Source organism: Mustela nigripes, chromosome 9, assembly GCF_022355385.1.
Source record: "Mustela nigripes isolate SB6536 chromosome 9, MUSNIG.SB6536, whole genome shotgun sequence".
Classification (NCBI taxonomy): domain Eukaryota; kingdom Metazoa; phylum Chordata; class Mammalia; order Carnivora; family Mustelidae; genus Mustela; species Mustela nigripes.
Window position 1 is genome coordinate 21021257 of NC_081565.1, and position 24055 is coordinate 21045311.

Below are 24055 nucleotides of genomic sequence, written 5' to 3' on the forward strand. Positions count from 1 at the left end.
CTGGTAGTAGTGGTCACAGTGATACATACAGTTTTTACCCTGGCTGCCTATCAGCTCTGCCTGGTGCGTTACAACAAAATACAGACGTGTGCTTGTCCCTCAGATCTGCTGTGTCTGGGTGATTCGGATGTGCAGGCAGGAGCAGGAGCAGGAGCGACCAGGCTAAATTGTTCCAGATGGAGCATCCCTCACTCATTTGTCCTACCGCCCTCCTCCCTTCCAACCCCCACCTCTGTGGGCCCCAGCCCGTCCCCACTTCCTTCCCTGAAAGGCTTGAGGGCACGTTGTACGTTGTAGCTCTCAGCGTCTTTCTTTTGTCTGGTCTCATCCCCGCGGTGCTGAGTGGAAACGTCTATATGTTGATGCCTTGTGTATGTCAACCAACCCTTCCTTCCAACACAGATGCAAATTTTGACCCATTTTCACTACTTTCAGCCGCTTCTGTCAGAACTGGGGGTGGGCAGTGGGAACCAGATGCTTTTGTTCACGTTGCCACTGTCCCCTGAGTTCAGAGTCTCATGGCTGTGAGCGAGCCGGTCCTACAGAGACGGGAGCTGTGCAGATGGTATTTCTGCTTTAGATTCTGTTTGTGAACAGACATCTTTGCACATGTATATTTGGGGTGCCTCAGAATCATATGCAAACATGTGGCAATTTTCGCTGCTGATGTCTTTATGAAATCTTTCAAAGTTGTGAAGATGAAGGGAAGCACAAGGTCTTCAGATTCTCTCTCATAACCATATTTTTACATTTTCCAATTACAGCCGAGAATATTTTCCCCCAGCTAATTGCTTCGTGGTGCGTATGTGAGGGATATGTGACATGCTCTGGAGAGTTTTGATTTTGAATAGAATAATCTGTTGTCCTTCTTCCTGCTTAGGGGGCAGAGGCTCGCATGGGAGAAACAAAGTTTTCTAGGTAGTAATAAAAAGTTTCTCTCTGATAGACATTTAAATCTTTTCTCATTTGTCGAAAGTGTACCGGCTTCTTGGGAAACTTGCTCTTCCTTGAAAATTAGCCTTGGTATTCCTGGACGCTCTGTGAGTTTTTTACTCATCAGTAATAAACCTCTTCCTTCTTCATGACTACCTGAAGAAAATAGAACAGTAAAGGAATAAATTAGACTGCAGGGGGAATGGAGGAATGGAGTGCCTTTTTTTTTCTTTTTTTTTAAAACCCAGGGGTTGAAATAAGTCTCCTTTCTGATTACTTTACTGTCTTTGTCCTTACCTGAGTGGCTCTTGAAATACTGTCTGCTGAGAAGCAGACATCTTGCCTGGCCATCTCCTTTCTGTTCATCTTCTAGGGTGGAGACACCCACGCTGAGAGTTCTGATCGATGGTCTTCGACTTTTATTCACATTTTCGTTACTCTGTGACTTTCTAGGTGTTGACATGCTTACCTTCAGGACATTTCGTGTGTGGACTATCCAAGTGATAGGGTGAACTTTCTTAACAATATCACAACTTTATCAGTTTATGGTAATTTTTTAAAAAAAAGATTTTATTTATTTATTTGGAGAGAGAGAGAGGGGACAAGAGAGAGCATGAGCAAGGGGGAGAAGGAGAAGCAGGGAACCGGATGCAGGACTCGGTACCAGGACTCTGGGATCATGACCTGAGCTGAAGGCAGACTCGTAACTGACTGAGCCACCCAGGTGCCACTAGTTTTATGGTGATTTTTAAATATGAATTATTTCATCCAATTCTCTCAGGAGCCTGTGATGGAAGAAAAGCAAAGCAGACGACTTGATTTCACAGAGAAGAACTTGAGGATTCAAAGGGCTAAGTGAATTAGCTGAGGTCATGCAGTTAAGTTGTAGAGTCAGGACTTGTAGCCAAATGGGACCTTCTTGCTGTTAAACACCCTTCTGGCTCATGTAAGACATCGGAGCTTCCGTTGTACTTGGCCAAGATATGTTTTGCTAAGACATGCAACCTTTCCATATGTTTTATCTTTTAGAAGATGATCTCTTAGAAGATGGAGGAATTTTCAATATTTCAGTATTCAGTGAAGCTTGTTTGAAACTGAGCAGGCACCCTAGGAAACTTGGATCAGAACAAATGTACCAAGTAAGAAGATCTCTCATGTTATCTGTCAAAGTATTGCGTCACTTAAAAATCTGGGGGCCTCTCCAAGTGAGGATCCAAAGCATTTAAAAACACTAATGGAATGAACAGTTTGATTTTTGTTTCTAGATTTGGAAATGAGATGGGGGGCCAAGTGGGGGATGAAATTGAAGGAAGGCACACTAGCGGGTGGCTTGCTGTCAGTTTCCCTGTCTGGTATTTCACATGTATGTATCATACTTTATTTTAGTGCATTTTATACTTATAGCTTATTCTGTCATCAAATTCACACTGGGTTGTAAATTTTTAAGAAACTCATTGCATGACAATTGGTCCTCATTTAACTTGACTTTTTAAAAATCACACCTCTCAAGTAAAATGATTCCTAAATTCAGGTCAGAACTGAGGTTTGTTATTGTGTGTCATTTTTAGCGCCTCTTGGCAGAGTAGACTAAGTATTAATTTCAAGTTCATTCACTCATTCCTTAGCCATTTACCAACAGTGTATCATTTATCAGGGACTTTCAGTTCCCACTGGTGTAAATACACAAGTAAGTGGCTCTGTGGTGTAATGAGTGCTTTGATAAAAGGTAAATAAATGGAGGGTTGTGTGCACGTGTGTATGTCCAGGTGGGTTTTTTTTTTAATTTTTCTTTTAATTTTAATTTTTTAAAATTTTATTTATATATTTGAGAGAGGGAGAAAGAGAGAGAGAGAGAGCATGAGAGGGGAAGGGTCGGAGGGAGAAGCAGACTCCCTGCTGAACAGGGAGCCCAGTGTGGGACTCGATCCTGGGGTTCTGGGACTCGATCCTGGGATTCCAAGATCATGACCTGAGCCGAAGGCAGTTGCTTAACCAACTGAGCCACCCAGGTGGCCCTGTTTTGTTTTTTTAAACAAGAAGCAAAGACAGTGCTAAATCACAGAAAATGAGTGGGATTCAACTCGATAAAAGGTGTGGAGTGAAGGTGGAGAAGGGCACTGGGGACAAGCAGAGAAGCATCTTGGATATTAGGGAACACAGTTCTCTTAGGGAACTAAAAAAGCAAGGAAGAGATGAGGCTAAAATCTGAGCCGTGACTAGATCATGAAGAGCCCTGTGAATTTTGAGTTTGGATCTTATTTTGATGTCTCTGTGGAGCCAGTGGAGGATTTTAAGCAGATGAACCAAATATTCATTTTCATGTTTAGAAGGAACACAGGGCTAGAGACATATTCAAGTCCCCAAATAAAGTTAAGATTATTACTGATATAAGATATAGATGAATTTAAAAAATGAATATAGAAATAAATGGTCCTGGGACAGTTGGTTAGCTACCTGGTTAAGAAAATAAATGATTCTGGGTGCCTGGGTGGCTCAGTCATTAAGCATCTGCCTTTGACTCAGGTCATGATCCCGGGGTCCTGGGATCGAGCCCCATATTGGGGTCTCTGCTCAGCGGAGAATGTTCTTCTCCTTCTCCCCTTGCTTGTGTCCCCTCTCTCACTGTGTCTCTCTCTGTCAAATAAATAAATAATTTTTTTTGAAAAAGAGAAAAGAAATGATTCTTTGCATTAATACTAAAATGATTAAAGAGTTAAGTTTTGAAAAAAAAAGTTGTTTATTAATATGTTAAAGATTCATTTAAGTAACATGGAAAGCACTCTCAACAAGCCCATTGGAAAATGTGAACATTCAAGGGCAGTTTTCCAAAGAGAATATATATATATATATATATATATATATATGCATATATATATATATATATATATCCAAAACACATATGAACACATTTTATTCCTCACTTGTAAGAAAAAAAAGAAAAAAAAATTAAACCACAAGATACAATGATTCTTCTATAAGCATAGAGTACTGTTTTGGTTTTGGTTTGTTTGTTTATTTATTTATTTATTTTGAGAGAGAGTAAGCATGCGTGTAAGGTTGGGCAAGGGCAGAGGAAGAGGGAGAGAAAGAGACTCATGCCTCGTGTGGAGCCTGACTGGGGACTTGATCTCACAACCCTAAGATGATGACCTGAACCTAAATCAAGAGTTGGACACTTAATCAACTGAGCCACCCAGATACCCCCTGCATAGAGTACTGTTACACACAGCTGCTGGCCAGTTAAACGGGCATGACTTTTCTGGAATAATTATTTCTTATTTGTTAGCCTCAGTAAATTTTTGGAAATGAGCTATAGTTAATCAAGCAGACCTATACAGAAAGACCAAGCAGTTCTCTGAAGCTCTATTTATAGTAGGGGAAGTTGGAAACGATGTAAATGTTCATGTGGGTATTTGGCTATGTAAACAAGCCCACGTTCATCTGCTAGAACCTTCTGCGGATGCAGAGTATGTTCTTCCTCACAGTGAGTTGCAGTTGCTGCTGTTGACCAGGATTCCTGTGGAAATGGTCTCTGTTTCTCCTATTACTTCACCCTTTATCTGTCTCTCCTTCCTAGGATTCCCTTCCTCTACCGATTCCTTAAGTCTAATTACCATCAAGGTTGTGTGTTGCCCATTCTCTTGTCATTCTGTACCCTTCTTTGGGCCATGTTATCCAATCTCTTTACTTCCTTCACTGTCTCTATGGTGTTAAGTCCTAAATCTTTTCCCCAGACCTCATCTGTTCTATAAGTTCTAGGCCCACACTCCCTGATTAACTTTTTGTGTTCTTTTTTGCACTGTCTTCACGTATGGGACTCTCCTACCAGCAGTGTCCTTTCCCTTACCCTACCTGCCTGACTTCTGTTTATCTATAAGGCCCGGGACAGTCATCTCCCCTGGTGGGCAGGTTTCAGCGACCTTCTGCCCTGAACACTGTTCCCGCCATCTGAATTGCTTGTCCTGTCTGCAGCTCACCTGGTTAATGCTCATTTCTCCTCGGGTCCAAATTTAGATAGGGCAGCTTTTCTTGACCCCCAAAGAGGAGGGTTAGGTGTCCCTCCTGAGTGCCCCTACTGCCTCACGTACTCTAGGACTTACCCTGGGTATTTTGTTTGCCTGGATACTCATCTGTGAGTTCCTTGAGGTTAGGGCTTGTACTTTGCCATTGTATACCCAACACTGTATACTCTGTATATCTATTTACAGAATGAATTAAAACAGAGAAAAAAAGAACTTCACTATATATATATATATTTTTTTTTTTAAAAAGATTTTATTTATTTGAGAGAGAGACAGTGAGAGAGAGCATGAGCGAGGAGACGGTCAGAGAGAAAAGCAGACTCCCCGTGGAGCTGGGAGCCCAATGAGGGACTCGATCCCGGGACTCTAGGATCATGACCTGAGCTGAAGGCAGTCGTCCAACCAACTGAGCCACCCAGGCGTCCCAACAATATATTTTTAAATAAAACAACTTTACTGTAAAATTGTGCATACAGTATGATTTAAATATGTGATCAGAAAGTTATATTTTGTTTGTAGACTAAACCACGTGGAGTTTAGGATGAGACTGAGTCTGTAGAAAGACTTCCTGCCTCGTTGTGAGGTTTTTTCCAGAAGATGGCAGCAGCCCGAATGTAGACCTGATGAAGCCAAATATCTGGGTGGACCCAGAGAATGGTGAAACTGAGAATGGGTGAAACTGAGAACAGAGGGGCAAGGGCATGGAGGGTGTCAAGCAAGAGAATAATTGAAGTGATAGGGTACCTGGGAGAGCTGGGGAAGACCGGGATGGAGGTGGTAGAATACAGGTAGAAGATCTCGAGCGAGGATGCCTTGCAGGGGTTTCTTGAGAGAAATCAGGTGTAATGGATGAGTGGTCCAGTGGGATAGGAGATTGTGAGATCTTAGAGCAGCTCTGAGGATGGCACAGCCTGGGAGGTGGCTGTGGCTATGAGTAGCTAAAGTGGAGCAGAAGAGCTTCATAGCATTGAGCTCAGAATCTCTGAGGCCAAGTTTCAATGGCGTGTCCATAAAGACCTTCAGGTTACCCAAGAGAATGCTAGGAACTGGGGGAGAGTGGAAACTCCCAATGAGCCAGGTCTTGGATGACTGCGGAAGAATGGCAGTGATGAGGAGGGATAGAGGGCAGCCATAGCCAGGGACTTGAGCATCAAAGCAAATGCTAAACACCAAGATGTCCAGCGGTAGTGCATGGATTGGCTCAGGGTTCATCATATTACTTCCGGGACCTTCACATGTTTTTTCCCTCGTAAGTTCCTACATTATACATGCATCTTGGGTTGGCAGTGGATAGAGTGTTAGAGGTTAACACCATGCATGATGGATCCATGGGCCAGAAACTCAAAAACTCTCTTACCAGAGTTCTACTAGGAAGGACCAAGTGAAGTACCCTTGTACAGTTGCTTTGAAAGCACAATTGGGAAGAGTCCTCATGAAGTTCAAATATTCTGTTTTGTGAGGTGTATCAATGGATTCTTTTTGAATGAAAAGAAGAGAATTTTGCCCAGTGGCTCCAGTGCTATCTTCTTTACCTGGGAGGGCATCGTTATCTTAGAATAGCCTACATTTTGTTCATTTGAGATGCCGTGATATATTCTCAGCTTTGTCATGTAGCTGGTGGAGGGGCAGGGGACATTGAACAGGACAGGGAGGGTAGGTTGTAAAGTCCATCCCCAAGTTAGCTTGGTGTTGTATTAGAAGTAATTCCAATAGAATGAACCTTCTTGCTTTATTTCTGTTTTGCTTATAATCTAGATATCTGTAAGCCAACAGAAAATTTAATGCAATGCTTTCTTTTCATCTCACAACAGTTTCAAGTTCTGGGTCAAAGGTGGTACCTGAATAATTTTTATCATGCAACATCATTTAACTTCACAACAAGGGAGCGAACTCCAGTGGTATGTTTAGACCTGTACCCAGCAACTGATTACACAGTGAATGTCACTCTCCTGGGATCTTCTGAGCAGCAGTCAGTGCAAATAACGATGACAACCGCACCAGCAGGTGGGTGTACGTGTCTCTTTTGTGTCTCAGGACACGTGAAATAACGTGCATTGTACAACGTGGGGGAACATGAAAAATGCTCATCTGGGAGTCAGGAGACTTGTGTTCCAGTTCTAATGACACCCAACTTTTCTCTGGGTTTCACGGTGCCTGAATCGTACCATCTATTCCCTTCCCCACAGGGGTTCTAGCTCATAGCGGGTAGGCACCAAGAATGGACCATTTTATTTAGGGCTCCCTGCTAGTGATGGATTGAAAAGGCCTCCTATCTCTTACTTTGGTTTAAGATCGCTGAACCCCCAGGGTAGTCATTATGGACAACCAGAACCAAATTCCTGGGGATCAGTGATGTGAGCCTCACTGTGGTGTCACTGGCGAGACAAAGAGGCCTTATGACTGGACCATGTTTGAGCCCATGAACCTGACATAGAGAACAGTGGCCTCATGAAGGTCAGGCTTCCTAGAAAGGGCATGTGGCCTTGTGAGGAAGCCAGATAGAGGCGAGCTGTATGAACTCCATAGTTCTGGTTAGTAGGAAGAAACACAGGATTTTTTTATTCTTGAGTCCTTTGGGTATAGCAGGCAAATTTACAGGCAACCAAGTAGAGAGGCTGCCCCCTCTGAAGGAAGGCAGTTAAATAGGTTAGGTCCTGCTCCTGCCTTCCTGATGCTTCTCTCCCATATTCATCATTGTTCTGAGAAAAGAAAAAAGCAGAATTATGTGATGGTTGCCCAACACTGTGATCTTAAGAAATGTCACTAAAGTATACACTCAAAAGTGGTTAATTTTATGTTGTGTGACCTTCAGCTCCATTTTTAAAAAACAGCCAATGAATTAGCTATGTTCTTCTTGGCTCCCAGACCACAGTTACCTCCTGACTGATCTTTACATGACATAACACAAGTAAATTGTTTAGAATAGCTCCCAGCACATAATAATGATGATGACAATGATACCTATGTTTATTGAGTACTAAGTATGTGCCAGGCACTGTTCAAAGTGCCCTCTTTGGGTTAGTATCCAAAATATATATAAAAAAACTTATAAAACTCAACACCCCAAAACCAAATAAACCAATTAAACAATGGACAGAAGTTCATGAACCGACATTTTTCCGAAGAAGACATGCAGATGGCACATTGAAAGATGTACCACGTCACTCATCATCATGCAATGCAGATCAAAAGCACAGTGACATGCCACCTCATTCCTGTCAGAATGGCTAAAATCAACAACGCAAGAAACAACAGGTGTTGGCGCCCCTGGGTGGCTCAGTGGGTGGCTTCTGCCTTCAACTCAGGTCATGATCTCAGGGTCTTGGGATCGAGTCCCGCATCGGGCTCCCTGCTTAGCGAGGAGCCTGCTTCCTCCTCTCTCTGCCTGCCTCTCTGCCTACTTGTGATCTCTCTCTCTGTCAAATAAATAAATAAAATCTTACAAAAACAATCTGAGGAGTTTGAAGGGGGGGGGGGGAGGTCGGGGTACCAGGTGGTGGGTATTATAGAGGGCACAGATTGCATGGAGCACTAGGTGTGGTGAAAAAATAATGAATACTGTTATGCTGAAAATAAATAAATTTAATAAAAAAAATCTTACAAGAAAAAAAAAAAAAAGAAACAACAGGTGTTGGAGAAGATGTAGAGAAAGGGGAACCCTCTTGCACTGCTGGTGGGAATGCAAAGTAGTACAGGCAGTTCGGAGAAAAGTTTGGAGGTTCCTCATAAAGTTAAAAATAGAACCATGCCAAAATAAATAAATAAATAAATAAAATAGAACTACGCTACATCCAGAAATCCCACTACTAGGTATTTACCCAAAGAATGCAAGGACACTAATTCAAAGGGATACATGCATCCTGGTGTTTATAGCATTATTTACAATAGTCAAATTATGGAAGTAGACCAAGTGTCCATCCCTGTTGAATGGATAAAGAAGGTGTGGAGATAACACACACACACACACATACATACACATGTATATGTATATATGTATATAAATATATATATGTAATATATATTATTTATATATATTTGTGTATATATATAATATATATTACATATATATATTTAAATACATATATACATATACATGTATATACATGTGTATATATATAACATATATATAATATATATATATTTGTATATATATAATATATATTATTTATATATACAAATATATATATATTTATATATATATTATATATATATATTTAGAGTGAGCAAAAAAATAAAGAACAAAACAGAAACAAAACCAAAACCAATGTGTCCTCTTTGAATCAACTCAGATCTACCAAGCCTTCTGAGGAAGGCATTGCTGTTATTCCCATTTTATAGACAAAGATCATGAGATCTTAAATTAAACAATTTATCCAGGATCACATACTTAGTGATTTGAACACGGGATGATGTGACCCTGGCCCCACAGCCTTCATTTTTAATGTACTTCTGCTGCTTCTCACTAATTATTAGGTATTTCAAAGAAAAAAGCAAAATTATATTCTCAGAACCCAATGCATAGTTTGTCCTGACCCACCTGACTTTTGCCAACCTTGGACTGTGAGCAAAAACTTCAAACGCCATGGATGCATAAATGCATTCATGGAATAAATGTTTCTTTCTTTCCTACTCTGTGTCAAGCAGGTTCTGATGGCTGACATTGTGGTAGCAATAAAGCAGTCCCAGCTGACATGGCGTTGGAGTTTTGGGGGGTCGTGGTGGAGAGAGATAAATAAGTAGGGAAATAAATCCCATGTTAGGTGGCAAAGAAAACATGGCAAAGGGAGTGACAACTGATGGTCAGGGAAAGCCTCTATTTAAATATATATTATATATGTTATATTTAGGCCTCTCTCTCTATATAAATATATATATGATATATAAAATATATTTATTTATATTTTATTTAAATTCTTTTAATTAACATATACTATGGTATTAGTTTCAGAGATAGAACTTAGTGATTCATCAGTTGCATTCCAGTGCTCATTCCATCATGTGCCCTCCTTAATGCCCATCATCCTGAACCCCCGCCCCTTCAGCAACCCTCAGTTTGTTTCCTAGGGTTAAGAGCTTCTTATGGTTTGTCTCCCTTCTGATTTCATCTTACTTTATTTTACTTTCCTTTCGCGGATGATCCTCTGTTTTATTTCTTAAATTCCATATATCAGTCACATCATATGATAATTGTCTTTCTCTGATTGACTTATTTTGCTTAGCCTAATACCCTCTAGTTCTTTCCACATGGTTGCAAGTTATTTCTTTTTTTGATGGCTGAGTAATATTCCTGTGTGTGTGCATGCGTGTGTGTGTGTACACCATATCTTCTTTATCCATTCATCTGTTGATGGACATCTGAGCTCTTTCCATAATTTAGCAATTTTGGACATTGCTGCTATAAACATTGGGGTGCAGCTGCCCCTTTAGGTCACCATGTTTGTATCTTTTGGGTAATACCTACTAGTACAATTGCTGGGCCATAGGGTAGCTCTAATTTTAACTTTTTGAAGAACCTCCATACTATTTTCCAGAGTAGCTACACCAGCTTATTTCCCCACCAGCTGTATAAGTGGGTTCCCCTTTCTCTGTATCCTCAATGTCTGTTGTTTCCTGACTTGTTAATTTAGCCATTCTGACTGGTGTGAGGTTGCTTCTCATTGTGGTTTTTATTTGCACTTCCCTGATGATGAGTAATGTTGAGCATTTTTTCATGTGTCTTTTGGCCATTTGTATGTCTTCTTTGAAGGAATGTCTGTTCATGTCTCCTGGAAGGCCTCTCTTAGAAAGTGACATTTGGGCACAGATCTGGAGGAAGTGAGGGAATAAGCCATGCACAGGGAGGACACCAAGTGACATGGTCTTGAGAGAGGCATGTCCTTGGCATGTTCTAGGAACATCGAGGAAGTTAGGATGGCTGGAGCAAAGTGAGCTGGAGAAAGTGGTAGGAGATGGGGTCTAAACTGTAGCTTGAATATCAATAAGGGTCCCTTACAACCTGGATCCTGAATTACCAGTGCTAAGTATAATCTGGCATGTGATATTTCAGCCTCTCTAGATTACCAAGCTACTTGGTGTCCACCGCCTATGAATTTGAACTAAGTTTGGGAAGTGATCTCTTCTCATAAGTTACTGGGATCTGTGTGACACTAGTCTTGCCATATGTTTTGCAGGGAGGGAAATTTTCTTCCCTTGAAAATTTTAAGACTTTGCCATGGTGGCTCTGGGTCTTTCTTGGTGCCCATCCCAAGGATTTAGAACCTTTCCATTTTCACTTCTCCTTCAATCCCTATCCACCGGTCACCACAGCTGAAGCTCTTCATCTCTAGTGGAAGAGCCTCCTTGCTGTGGGCAGGAGGCTCCCCGTTATAGTGAGAGGAGTAGTAGTAGGAAGTCTTCGAGAGAATTGCGCTGTCTTACATGCCTCCTTCACTGTCCCAATTTTCTGCTTTTTTCTCTCAATTTCTCTGCCCCCAGAAAGATCCCAAGAATTGTTTTAGTTCTGAGCTTCTGGGATTCTTATCTGAATGCCTTGTCTCTGAGTGCCACTTCCTGCTTTGGAGTTCTCACATTTGACTCCTGGAGAAATACTCTCAGCGGATCCTTAAGCTTCTCTGAGTTTCTGGAACTGGTGCTTTCGCTGGCCGAGTGACGTCCAGGAAGTGCCTTAGGTTAGTGGATTTCCACCCACGCCCCACCTTTCCTTAGAACTGACTTTTAAGACTCAGCTGCCTGGGCTGCTTTGTTGGGCACCGCAGCATCCCTTCTGGCCACCATATCCGTTTTCTGCATCGGGTAAGCCTCCAGGGCCCAGCTCCCTCTGATGATTCCCACTGGAAGCTTTGCACCTTCCGCCTCCCTCATTTCTGTTCCTTTTCTATCCCCAGGTCTGGCCAATTCCTTTTGCTAGGTATTAGGACTTTCCTGCCCTATATTTGGTTTTTGTTTTCACACTTAGATTTTTGTTCTCCTAACATTGTACTTTGGATTCAGCCAGGGGAGTCTCTGTGGAGAAAGAATGATGCCAGGGAGTTCTGGATCTGCTGCCATCCTCCAGGGTTCAAAGAAATCTTGCCCACATTTCATTTCATTAGAAGGTGTATGATTCTATCCAGGGGGAGGTCTAATCAATTGTCATTCTCTTCGGATCCTCCTTCAGGCACCTCTGTTTTTCTGTTCCTTCTTTCTCAAGTTCTAACTCCCTGCATCTCCCAGGCGGGCTTCCTTCAAGCAAGTGCTGTACCTGCTACAAGAACAGCACTGAAACTAATTTAACGATGCTTGAAGAATTCTCCTCTGATTTTTCTAGCCATTCTCTTCTTAAATGTGTCCACATTTTCTGAAACTGTGTAGCATGACAGCTGCAGTTCCAGAGGGCTGCCCCATTAATGCTGACTCCTGTGTCTCTATTTAAAACTTTCAGAAGACCTTTCTTGAGAGAATGATACCTGGATCTGGGCACCTATTGCGGGAACTGTCCTCTTAGTCTGTCCTCCATAATAGTCCTGTAACTCTTCTCTTTGATGATTTTGAGCCACTTTCCCCGAACCTAGTAAATATCCCTATCGTTCAGGGGCTCTTTAGAGTAATTACATTTGGATATATTTTCTTTTCCTTATCATATTTTTTTTCTAGCTGGGCCAATAGGATTTCAAATTTTCTTCTCCTTGATGTGATTTCCTTCACTCTATTTCATTCTCTCCTAGTCTTGCTCTCTGTGCAGGTCCCAGGAAGCAAGAATCTGCATCTTGTTTGGGCAGTGACCTATGATATATGAACTCTACCCACTAGGAGATGTGACCAAGGCATGGGAGTCACCTCCCAGTCAGATTACAGATACTGTTCCTCCTTGAGGATTAGTGAATAGGGAGTGGAGAGAGGCTGCGATCGTGTTTTCCTCTGTGACATGGGAAGGCAGGTAACGAACAACCTTGAACACGTTTGAGCAAGGTAATTGGCTTCCGCAGTATTAGAGGGTTGAACGGGAAAGTTCTTCTCTAGTTCTAGGAGTCTGTGTCAGGAAAACAGTTCTGGGTTTCTTCGAATCCATTTATTTCAACATCAAATTTCTTTTTTTTTTTCTTTTTTTAAAAGATTTTATTTATTTATTTGATCAAGAGAGATCACAAGGAGGCAGAGAGGCAGGCAGAGAGAGAGAAAGAAGGAAGCAGGCTCCCTGCTGAGCAGAGAGCCCGATGCGGGGCTCGATCCCAAGACCCTGAGATCATGACCTGAGCCGAAGGCAGCGGCTCGACCCACTGAGCCACCCAGGCGCCCCCAACATCAAATTTCTTGACCAGTTGATTTACCATCATCCTTTCATCTCTCCGATGTTGTATTCCTATTGAGATATAAAACTTATTCATAGGGTAGGAGTTTCCTTATTCTTTATGTCAAACATTTTTCTTGATTAATAGCTTCTTTTTATTTTGTTTATGGTGTTTTTGACATATAAAAGTTTTAGATTCTATGTAGTCAATACTATTGATCTTTTCCTTTGTGATTTATTATATTAATACTAAGTGTAGAATTTTCAAAACACAAGAGTACTTATGTATGTCCCATCTTTTTTTAAAGTGATCTGCATGGGTATAGCAAATAAAATAAGTTAGATCTGTAAGCTAAAGAAGAATGAGGAGCGCCTGGGTGACTCAGTAGTTTAAGTATCTGCCTTTGGGTCAGGTCATGATCCCATGGGGGGGGTCCTGAGATCGAGCCTCACATCCGGCTCCCTGCTCAAGGGAAGCCTGCTTCTCCCTCTACCTGTTACTCCCCCTCCTGTGCACGCTTGCTCTGACAAATAAATAAATAAAATCTCTTAAAAAAGAAAGAATAAAAAGAAAAAAAAAACCTTAAAAAATAAAGAAGAATGAAAACAAAGGGACATAAAAAAAGATGCAGAAGTAAGGTTAAGAATAATCCATATTCTTATAACTTATTTATCTTTGCATTAGTGGCTCACAAATTTAGTTTTCATTTTTGATCCATCCTGTCAGAAAGGGTGCCATGACATTGCCTTAAGGTTATAACCAAGCGGTGTTTCTCAGGGGAAGTACAGTTTTTATTGACAATGGGATTAGATAGGAATTTTTTTTTTATTCCAGAGAGAATTCATAGGTAGTACAATGTATGAGCAGCATTTTATGAGGATTTTTAAAAAAGATTTTATTTATTTATTTGACAGACAGAGATCACAAGTAGGCAGAGAGGCAGGCAGAGAGACAGAGGAGGAAGCAGGCTCCCTGCTCAGCAGAGAGTCCGATGTAGGGGTCGATTCCAGGACCCTGAGATCATGACCTGAGCCAAAGGCAGAGGTTTAACCCACTGAGCCTCCCAGGCACCCCATTTTATGAGGATTTTTATGAGGCTTATTGCCCTGAGCGTGACTCATTACATTGCAGGAAAGGGTGCAGTGGATAAGGAAAGAGGCCTTAAAAACTCCTGTCCTCTGTTGATCTGGCTTGATACAAGAATAGAATTAAATTATTGTGGGTTATTTGGAGGAATTACTGGTGTCCATGTTTCCTAAATATTGGTTCTCTCAACTCAGATCTTATAAGTGGTAGGTGTCACTGGGGTTGGGATTGTTCTCTCTACCCAGTACCCAGGGAGCAGCTGTTCTGTGTTGAATGCAAGGACCTGTGCCTCAGTAGAAGGCTGCCCATGTCTGTTAGAAGGTTCAGCCCATGCAGCTGAATCAAGGGAATCGTTTGGATTTTCCCTGCACAGGGGCTCCTGGGTGGCTCAGTCGGTTAAGCGTCTGCCTTCAGCTCAGGTCATGATCCTAGGGTCCTGGGATGGAGCCCCACACCAGGCTCCTTGCTCAGTGGGAAATCCTGCTTCTCCCTCTGCCTGCTGCTCCCCCTTCTTGTGCATGCTCTCTCTCTCTCTCTCTCTCTCTCTGGGATATAAATAAATAAAATCTTCAAAAATGAAAAAAAAAAGTAAATTTGTCCTGCACAGAATGAATGATTGAACGCCCCCCCCCAATTTCTCTCCATATAATATGATGACATACTTTTAGCAAGCAAGTTTTATGGTAATTGTAACGAGATACCAAATTTGTCTTAAGAAAAATCTCAACAAAGTAACAGTAAAACTCCTGACTTTGAACACTATTATATCCTCTTGTTCCTTCTAAGATAAACTGTTTGCAAAATGTACATCAAGGGCAACTAAAGGATAGTACAATGATACCACTGTTTATAGAACAGTTATAAAAATAGTGACTTTGTGTTCAAAACAATTGATTCTTAGCCATTCTTTCTGACACTGTTTTCCCTTGCCAAGTCAACTGTCTATTTAGACTGCTCCTAATTAGGATTTTAAAAACTCTGTCATTTAGGAATAAGAGGTATCTTGTTTTTCTGTTCTCTCTAAGCAGAGGATTACATGCATTTACTTCTAAAGTAGTGTTGGTACATTTTTTTTTTAAAGATTTTATTTATTTATTTGACACAGAGAGATCACAAGTAGGCAGAGGGGCAGGCAGAGGGAGAGGAGGAAGCAGGCTCCCCGCAGAGCAGAGAGCCCGATGTGGGGCTCGATCCCAGGACCCTGGGATCATGACCTGAGCCGAAGGCAGAGGCTTTAACCCACTGAACCACCCAGGCGCCCTGGTACATTTTTTTTTTTTTTTAAATCATTCGGGGGAAACAGAGTAATCTTCCCTCCATCACCTGGTGGAAAACAGTGACCGTCACAGTGGTTTATGTTGCAGGTCTTCTGACAGCACGCCTGATTTGAGATCTGTGTCGACCTTAGAAAACTTCCACCCCCCAACTGATTCCTGTTTACAGAATTGAAGTCCAAAGAAAAGATAATAAAAAGACCATAAAAATTTTAACATTGTTTCTGACTGTTTTCTACAAACTGATAAATATCATAACAGTATTCTGTGGTAGAAGAGTTACGTCTGAAGTCTTTCTGCTTCTTTTATAAGCCATCAGTCGGAAACACTTATACTTACAACTGGTCAAGCCCAAAAATGGCATTTATTTTTCATGGGATACCCAAGCATTTGTAATATGCCCAAATGGGCATATTGTGGGCAGTAAATGGTTGTGTCTTTTTAAGGTAACACAATGACATGGTAGGTCCAGCTAGGCAGTATGATACCCATGGAGTAGATAAAGATGAATAAGTTATTTAGAATTGGAACCCTTCACTAAATGGGTCCTAAATGGTTTTGGAGGAAGTGGATTCATGTTGTTACTCTTTTTGGAACTACCCCATATTCCAGTCATGTATACACAGAGAGACTCTAAGACTGCCATCTTGTAGGCTGAAATCAGGGAAAAGATCACGTTAACTCCTTAGTCCAAAATATCCATTAATACAGTACAAAGGAAAGCTAACTACAATATATTCTTTTAAATTTCTTTTCCTTGTAATTTTTAAATTTTGATACGATTTCACATGTCTCTTTCTGTCTTTCTCTCTCTTGATCCTCCCCCCCATTTTCTCTCTTTCCCTGAAATAAATCCCACTTGGTTATAGTGTGTTTGTTTCTTCTCTGGGGTTAGATTCTCTTCACTAATACTTTCTTTGGTATTCTTGCATCAATATTCATAAGTGATATTATAGTTTTATCTCTATCAGATTGTATCATCTTTAATGTATCATCTTTATCAGATTTAAGCATTAATATTTTCCTTATTTCATAAAAAGATTTTGAAATGTTTCCTTCTTTATTATGCCCTTCATTGTTTTAAAGGTTTTCTTCATTATTACAATTCACATAGCATTTGGACTTTCTGATCTCCAATGGTTAGGTAGAATTTCCCCACAAAACAGCCCAGGCATGGGAGCTTTTCTGGTGGGGGAGTTCCTTGATAACTTTCTCAGGTTTTTTCCCCCCTATGGAAAATGATCTGTTAACTTTTAAAGTCTAGTGGGGTCAGTTTAGCAAACCGTTTTCTTAGGAATTACCCATTTTCTCTGTGTATTTTTTTTTTTTTTAAGATTTTATTCATCCATTTGACAGGGAGAGATCACAAGTAGGCAGAGAGGCAGGCAGAGAGAGAGAGAGAGAGAGAGAGAGGAGGAAGCAGGCTCCCTGCTGAGCAGAGAGCCCAATGCGGGACTCGATCCCAGGACCCTGAGATCATGACCTGAGCCGAAGGCAGCAGCTTAACCCACTGAGCCACCCAGGCGCCCTTCTCTGTGTATTTAAATTTATTTGCAGAGTGGCCCATGAAATACTTACATTTAACTTTTTGAATTTTCTTCCATTTCAGTGATTATTTCTCCTTTTACTTGTATTTTCTTCTTTTTTTCTAGATTAAGTTAGCTAGGAGGTCATCTATTTTATTAGTATTTTCAAAAAGCCATGGTTTTATTCTGTAATTGGACCCCCTGTTATCTTCCCCCTCCACATCAAGGATTAGCCAGCTATCACTACTGGTGGGCCACATCTGGCCCATCACCTGTTTCTATAATAAACTTGCATTGGACACTAAAGGCTAAGTCGTTTGTTTACATAATGTCTGTGGCTGCTTTTGTGCTACAAAGACAGAGTCGAATAGTGTGACAGAACAGGCTGAGAAGGTTTTTACTAAAATAGTTACTTTCTGACCCTCTACAGAAGAAAGTCTGTGACCCTTGCTCAACTATATCATTAATTTCTGCTTCTATATTTATTATTTTCTGGATGAGCTTTCTCAGATTTACAGTGGGCCCTTTCAGCACTTATATTTGATCTTTTTATTTCTGTAGACTTATCCTGGATTATAGTTTTAAATATTAATTCGGTTTTGATGTTTTTCTTCTTTAGAGACTGTAATTATACATATGTTGGATCTTTGATTATATTCCTTTTCAGCAACTTGATTTTTGCTTCCTTTTTCTTCTTTTTAATATCATTTTTATTCTTTTTGGTTGTTTTCCTGTATTTCTTCAATTTTCCTCAATTTTTTATTCTAATCTATCCTTCTTTGGGTACTATGACATTTTGACTTTTTTTCTGATATGAATTTGTCTTTTCCTTTTGTTTGTTTCCTGAACTCAGTCACTTCTGTTTCATTTCCTGCCTGTTTTGTGTCCATTTCTGTTCTTAGTTTTTGAATTTCTGACTCAAGGTGTTTTCCTTATACCCCACTATGCTTATTTGAGGATATTTATTTCAGTTTATTGTGTTACAGAGCTACTGGTGTGTGTGTGTGTGTGTGTGTGTGTGTGTGTGTGTGTGTGTGTGTTTAATTCTTGTTTAGGTATTATTAAAAAATGTAGAGTTTTTCACAAAGTGAGATGTTTTGATTATCATCTTGGCTGGCTTTCTTTCCTTCTTCTTTTTTTTAATCTTTTCTCTTTCTATCTTTCTTTTCAATGAACACTTCTTTTATATATGAATTCCATAGAATTGATAGTTTAGAATGGTTAATAATATTTCTAGGTTAAGAGTGCCCTCTTCTGTCATTTAATGAAGTACAGTTCCTTTAAAGGATATTTTGGTTTTCGGGGAGAGAAGGAAAGAATGGTATATTCTTTTATTTTGGGGTTCTCTCTTGCTTTGTAGGCTATTGCATTCCCCTCTTGCTTCTTTTCCCCATCAGTACTTAGTCTCCACAGAATACCAGTTCTTTCCACTTAGTCACCTGCTTTCCCAGAAACAATGCCTTTCTCATATGACTACCTTAAGCCTCCTAGACTTTCATCCTTTGCTTGTAGTCAGTACCCTGGTATACCAGATCTTCTTTTCAGTCTTTCCATGCTGCAGGTGGAATTTCTCTTTCTGGGAGTGAGTCAAGCACATGTTCAGACCCTTTTGTTTCCCTCTTCTCTTTCCCATGCTCTTCTAGTGCCCTCTGACAGTGACTTGTGGGAGGTTGAGAAACAGCTTTGCTAGAACTTGGTATTTATTCTTCCATTAAAAGGCAATTTAAATTTTCTTATATTCTCTGTCTTTTGGTTATGATGACAGCACTGGTTTTATGTTGATGTATTTGTCCTTGTTGATCTGAAGAGTGTTGTGGGAAATACTCTTGAAAGATTTGGATTTAACCCACCACCACCATCCTTGAACAAATTGCAGCGCTAATCTGGAATAACTGAAGGGCTAACTTTTCTACCCCCGTATCTTTGTACACGCTATGTCCTCCACCTGAAATCCCCTCCCCATTTTTCTTCAGTTCTTAATATTCCCTTCATCCCCTCTTCCACAGTCTGTCCAACTGAAAATAGGTCTTCTTTCTGAATTCTTATACCCTGCTTCAGGACAAAGTGTAGAAGCAATAATAGCTTGGCACAGTTACTCTGGAGTCAGGCTATCTAATTCAAATCTCAGATCTCTTGTTATCTGTGTGCCTTTGGGCAAATTACTTAACCTTTATGTGACTAAGTTGCTTTAACTGTAAAATGGGAATAACAGTGCCTGTGTAAGGGGTTTCTTGCGAAACTAAGTGGGTTATAGGGAACCAGCACAGTACCCAAGGCACAATTAGCATCTACAAAATGTTAAATGTTACCTAAATTTACTTTATTACAGATGTTATATATGCGCTTGTGTTTTTGTTATACTGACAGAAGGTGTAACTCCTTTTCTAGAATAAATACATAGTAAGGGCTGAACCATGCCTTATACGGAGCACTTGTATTTCATTGAGTTACTATGCTCTCAGTCGCTCAGTTTCCTCCTTATTGCTGCTTGTTTACATTGAAACAACCAGGAGTGCTGTGCCTGCCGTCGCCCAGGACATGAAGAGGGCTGAGATGAGCGAGACATGAGTGAGGCATCAGTCTCTCCTCTCAAGGAGCTCTCGGTTCAGTGGGGCGATACGATCAATAATAATATAGTGCATAATGTGTAATTGTAGTACTTGAAGGGGCAGTGGGAGCCCAGAGGAAGTAATGATCGGCTTTGGACAGACTTGCTCCAGACATGAGCGAAGCAGAAACAAAATTTCAAATAACTCCATGAACCAAGAGCCAGCTTTTTTCTTCTCGGAGGCATTCTCACAAGTCTGGTTTTTCAGCTTCAGGATTCTGGATGAGATGGGCCTTCTGGGTGGGGAAAGGAGAGAAAGAGGAGGCAGAGTGACCCTCTAAAAGTGAGCCGGGGAAGGAATATCTGTATGGGGGACAGGGCGTGTACTTTTTGTAGCGAAGGGTCAGAGAGCAGGGTAGGAATGGATTTAGGACTAGCTCTGTCGGGGATCCTTTTCTCCCCAGCGAACATATCAGGGGTTCGAGCTGCCTGTGGTTCAAACCATAACTCCCCAGTGAAGTGGGAGGGGAAGAGACTTAGGGTGAGAGTCGCTTTCCCACCAAGAGGGAACTGAATTTAACCAGTGAGATGGTTTCATTTAATCGCTCTAACACATTCTCAGTAGGCATGGTATCACCCCTAGGAGGCAAAATCACTCACAAAGGGGCAAAAATTGGTTCTTAAGGGGCAAGAAAATATTCTTTTTATATATAGATAAACATATAGTACACAAGAAACATAGAACATATTGGGGGTATTGACATTTTATAAAAGGTGAGAGACTGGGGGGGGAAATGTTTTGAAAGTCTTCTTGGGGGACTGTAATGATAAAAGATTGAGAAACTCTGTTGTAACTTTGTAATAGGTACCAGTACCTGGTTATGGCCTCTTCCAATATTTTTAATACAGTTTTTTTCTTGCTGTTCTCATTAGTCCTTTCAAAGAATCTTAGCAGTAATTGCTTTCTCTTCTGTGAGTGTGACAAGGTGATTCTTGCATCTGGGATGTTGACCTTGGAGCTCCCTCTTAGCCCTTATCCTCCATTCTTGGTGACTCACTCACACTCCTCAGTTCTTGGCTCGCAAACCATCTCCGCAGGGAGCTTTCCCTGGCCATGATTTCTATCCCCCTGCAATGCTTTTGTTCATTCTTTCCCAGCGCCACGAGATTATATTTTTTATTTATATGTTTACTTACTTATTTTCTGCCTTTTTCACAAGGATGAGTTCCCTGACATTCAGGGACTTTTTTTTTTTTAAAGATTTTATTTATTTATTTGACACAGAGAGAGAGAGATCACAGCTAGGCAGAGAGGCAGGCAGAGAGAGAGGGGGAAGCAGGCTCCCTGCCGAACAGAGAGCCCGATGCGGGGCTCGATCCCAGGACCCTGAGATCATGACCTGAGCTGAAGGCAGAGGCTTTAACCCACTGAGCCACCCAGGTGCCCCCATTCAGGGACTTTTTCCCCCCGCACTTTGTTCTTAGCCCCCAAAGCATGCTGGTGCATGGTAAGCACTTCCTCAGTCACTGAATGAACATGTGAACTTAACGTGTTCCAGGAAGGTTCACTTTTGAGTCTTTCCATTCATGGATGTGGCATTTCTCTATTGTTTTCTTTCCTGTCTTTTAGAAAAAAAATATCTTCATAAGTCTCGGACATTTCTAGTTTGATTTCTTTCTATTCTCTTATTTGAAGTTTGTGTGTGGTTTCTTTTCTCGTGGCCAGGGACCTTTTCATTTCATTTCATTTTTTAAAAGTTCTAATTTTAATTTTAGTTCGTTAACAGTTTTAGTTAGTTACAGTTTACAATACAGTGATCCAGCAATTCTATACGCATCAGCCAGGGCTCATCACCTATTTCCCTCATGCCCCCCCCCCCCAACTCCCCTCTGGTAACCATCAATTTGTTTTCTGTAGTTAAGAATCTGTTTCGTGGGGCGCCTGGGTGACTCAGTAGGTTAAGCCTCTGCCTTCGGCTCAGGTCATGATCTCTGGGTCCTGGGATCCAGCCCCACATCGGGCTCTCTGCTCGGCAGGGAGCCTGCTTACTTCTCTCTCTCTCTCTCTGCCTGCCTCTCTGCCTACTTGTGATCTCTCTGTGTTAAATAAATAAATAAAATCTTTTAAAATAAGAATCTGTTTTTTGATTTGTTTCTCTCTCTTTCTTTTCCCTTTGCTCATTTGTTGTTTCTTAAATTCCACACAGGAGTGAAATCCTATGGTATTTGTTTCTCTGATTGGTTTATTTTGCTCAGCATAATACACTCTAGCTCCACCCATGTCGTCACCAATGGCAAGATTTCATTCATTTTTTTTTAAAAGATTTTATTATTTATTTAACAGAGAGAAACACAGTGAGAGAGGGAACACAAGCAGGGGGAGCAGGAGAGGGAGAAGCAGGCTTCCCGCTGAGCAGGAAGCCCAACGCAGGGCTTGATCCCAGGACACTGGAATCATGACCCAAGCTGAAGGCAGTTGCTTAACGACTGAGCCACCCAGGCATCCCAAGATTTCATTCATTTTTATGGCCGAGTAATAATCCATTGTGTATATACACCACATCTTCTTTATCCATTCATCAATGGGTGGACAGTTGGCCTGCTTCCATAATTTGGCTGTTGTAGGTAATGCTACTATAAACATAGGGGTGCACGCATCCCCTTGAATTAGTGTTTTTGTTTTCTTTCGGTAAATACCAGTAGTGTGATTGCTGGATCCTAAGGTAGTTTTTTAACTTTTGAGGAACCTTCATACAGTTTTCCACAGTGGCTGCACCCATGTGCATTCCCAACAACAGTGCATGAGTGTTCCTTTTTCTTCATATCCTCCCCAACAACAAAACTGTTGTTTCTTGTGTTGCTGATTTTAGCCCTTCTGACAGATGTAATGTGATATTTTGTTGTGGTTTTGATTTGCATTTCCCTGATGTAAGTGAAGTGATGATGAACATCTTTTCATGTGTCTGTTTGCCATCTGTATTTCTTCTTTGTGGAAATATCTGTTCATGTCTTCTGCCCATTTTTAAATTGGATTATTTGGTTTTGGGGTGTTGGGTTTTATAAGTTCTTTTTATATTTTGGATACTAACCCTTTACTGGATATGTCATTTGCAACTATCTTCTCCCATTCTGTAAGTTGCCTTTTAGTTTTGTTGTTTCCTTCGCTGCGAAGCAGCTTTTTATTTTGATGTAGTCCCAGTAGTTTATTTTTTGCCTTTGTCTCTCTTGCCTCAGGAGACATTTTAGAAAAAAGTTGCAACAGCCAATGTCAAAAAGGTTGCTGCCTGTGTTCTCCTCTAGGATTTTGATGGTTTCATGTCTTCCATTCCCTTTGAATTTATTCATTTTTAATTTTATAAAATTTTAAATATTTTTTTAAAGATTATATTCATTTATTTGACAGAGAGAGAGAGAGAGAGATCACAAGCAGGCAGAGAGGCAGACAGAGAGAGAGGAGGAAGCAGGCTCCCCGCCAGAAGAGAGCCCGATGCAGGGCTTGATCCCAGGACCTGAGATCATGACCTGAGCCAAAGGCAGAGGCTTTAACCCACTGAGTCACCCAGGCGCCCCAAATTTTAAATACTTTTATAAATTCTTTTTTACATTTTTAATTTTAATTTTAGTTTTTATTATTGTTTTAGTAAAGTGGTCCTGTTTCTTTCTTATGCATGTTGCTATCCAATTTTTCCAACACAATTTGTTGAAGAGACTGTCCTTTTCCCATTGTAGATTCTTTCCTCCTTTGTCAAAGTTGAATTGACCATAAAATTGTGGGTTTAATTCTGGGTATTCTATTCAGTTCCATTGATCTCTGCATCCATTTTTGGCCAATATCATAGAAGTCTGGAATTGTGATGTCTCCAGCTTTGCTTTTCTTTTTCAAGATTGCTTTGGCTATTTGGGGTCTTTTGTGGTTCCATGCAAATTTTAGAATTGTCCTAGTTCTGTGAAAACTGCTGTTGGCATTTTGTTGGGGTTCCATTAAATGTGTAGATCCTTTGGGTAGAATAGACATTTTGATGATATTTGTTCTTCCAATCCATGAGCATGGAATGTCTTTCCATTTCTTTGTGTTAACTTACATTTTTTAAAAGAGATTTTATTTATTTATTTGACAGACAGCGATCACAAGTAGGCAGAGAGGCAGGCAGAGGGAGAGGGGGAAGCAGGCTCCCTGCTGAGCAGAGCGCCCGATGTGGGGCTCCATCCCAGGACCCTGAGATCATGACCTGAGCTGAAGGCAGAGGCTTAACCCACTGAGCCACCCAGGTGCCCCAACTTATATTTTTTTCATCAGTATTTTCTGGTTTTCAGAGTACAAGTCTTTCACCTCTTCGGTTAGGTTTATTCCTAGGTATCTAGTTATTTTTGGTGCAATTATCAATGGGATAGTTTTCTT

General features: G+C 40.8%; 1 protein-coding gene across 5 annotated transcripts in view; it reads left to right on the top strand.

Annotated features, from left to right (window-relative positions):
- SUSD1 (sushi domain containing 1) overlaps positions 1 to 24055 on the top strand; it is a 130651-nt gene that overhangs the window by 64468 nt on the left and 42128 nt on the right. For all 5 annotated transcript variants that reach the window (XM_059411063.1, XM_059411060.1, XM_059411061.1 and 2 more), the window contains 2 exons: positions 1963 to 2072; positions 6767 to 6959. In XM_059411063.1, the coding sequence (XP_059267046.1) occupies positions 1963 to 2072; positions 6767 to 6959 (303 nt within the window). The remainder of the gene's footprint in view (positions 1 to 1962; positions 2073 to 6766; positions 6960 to 24055) is intronic.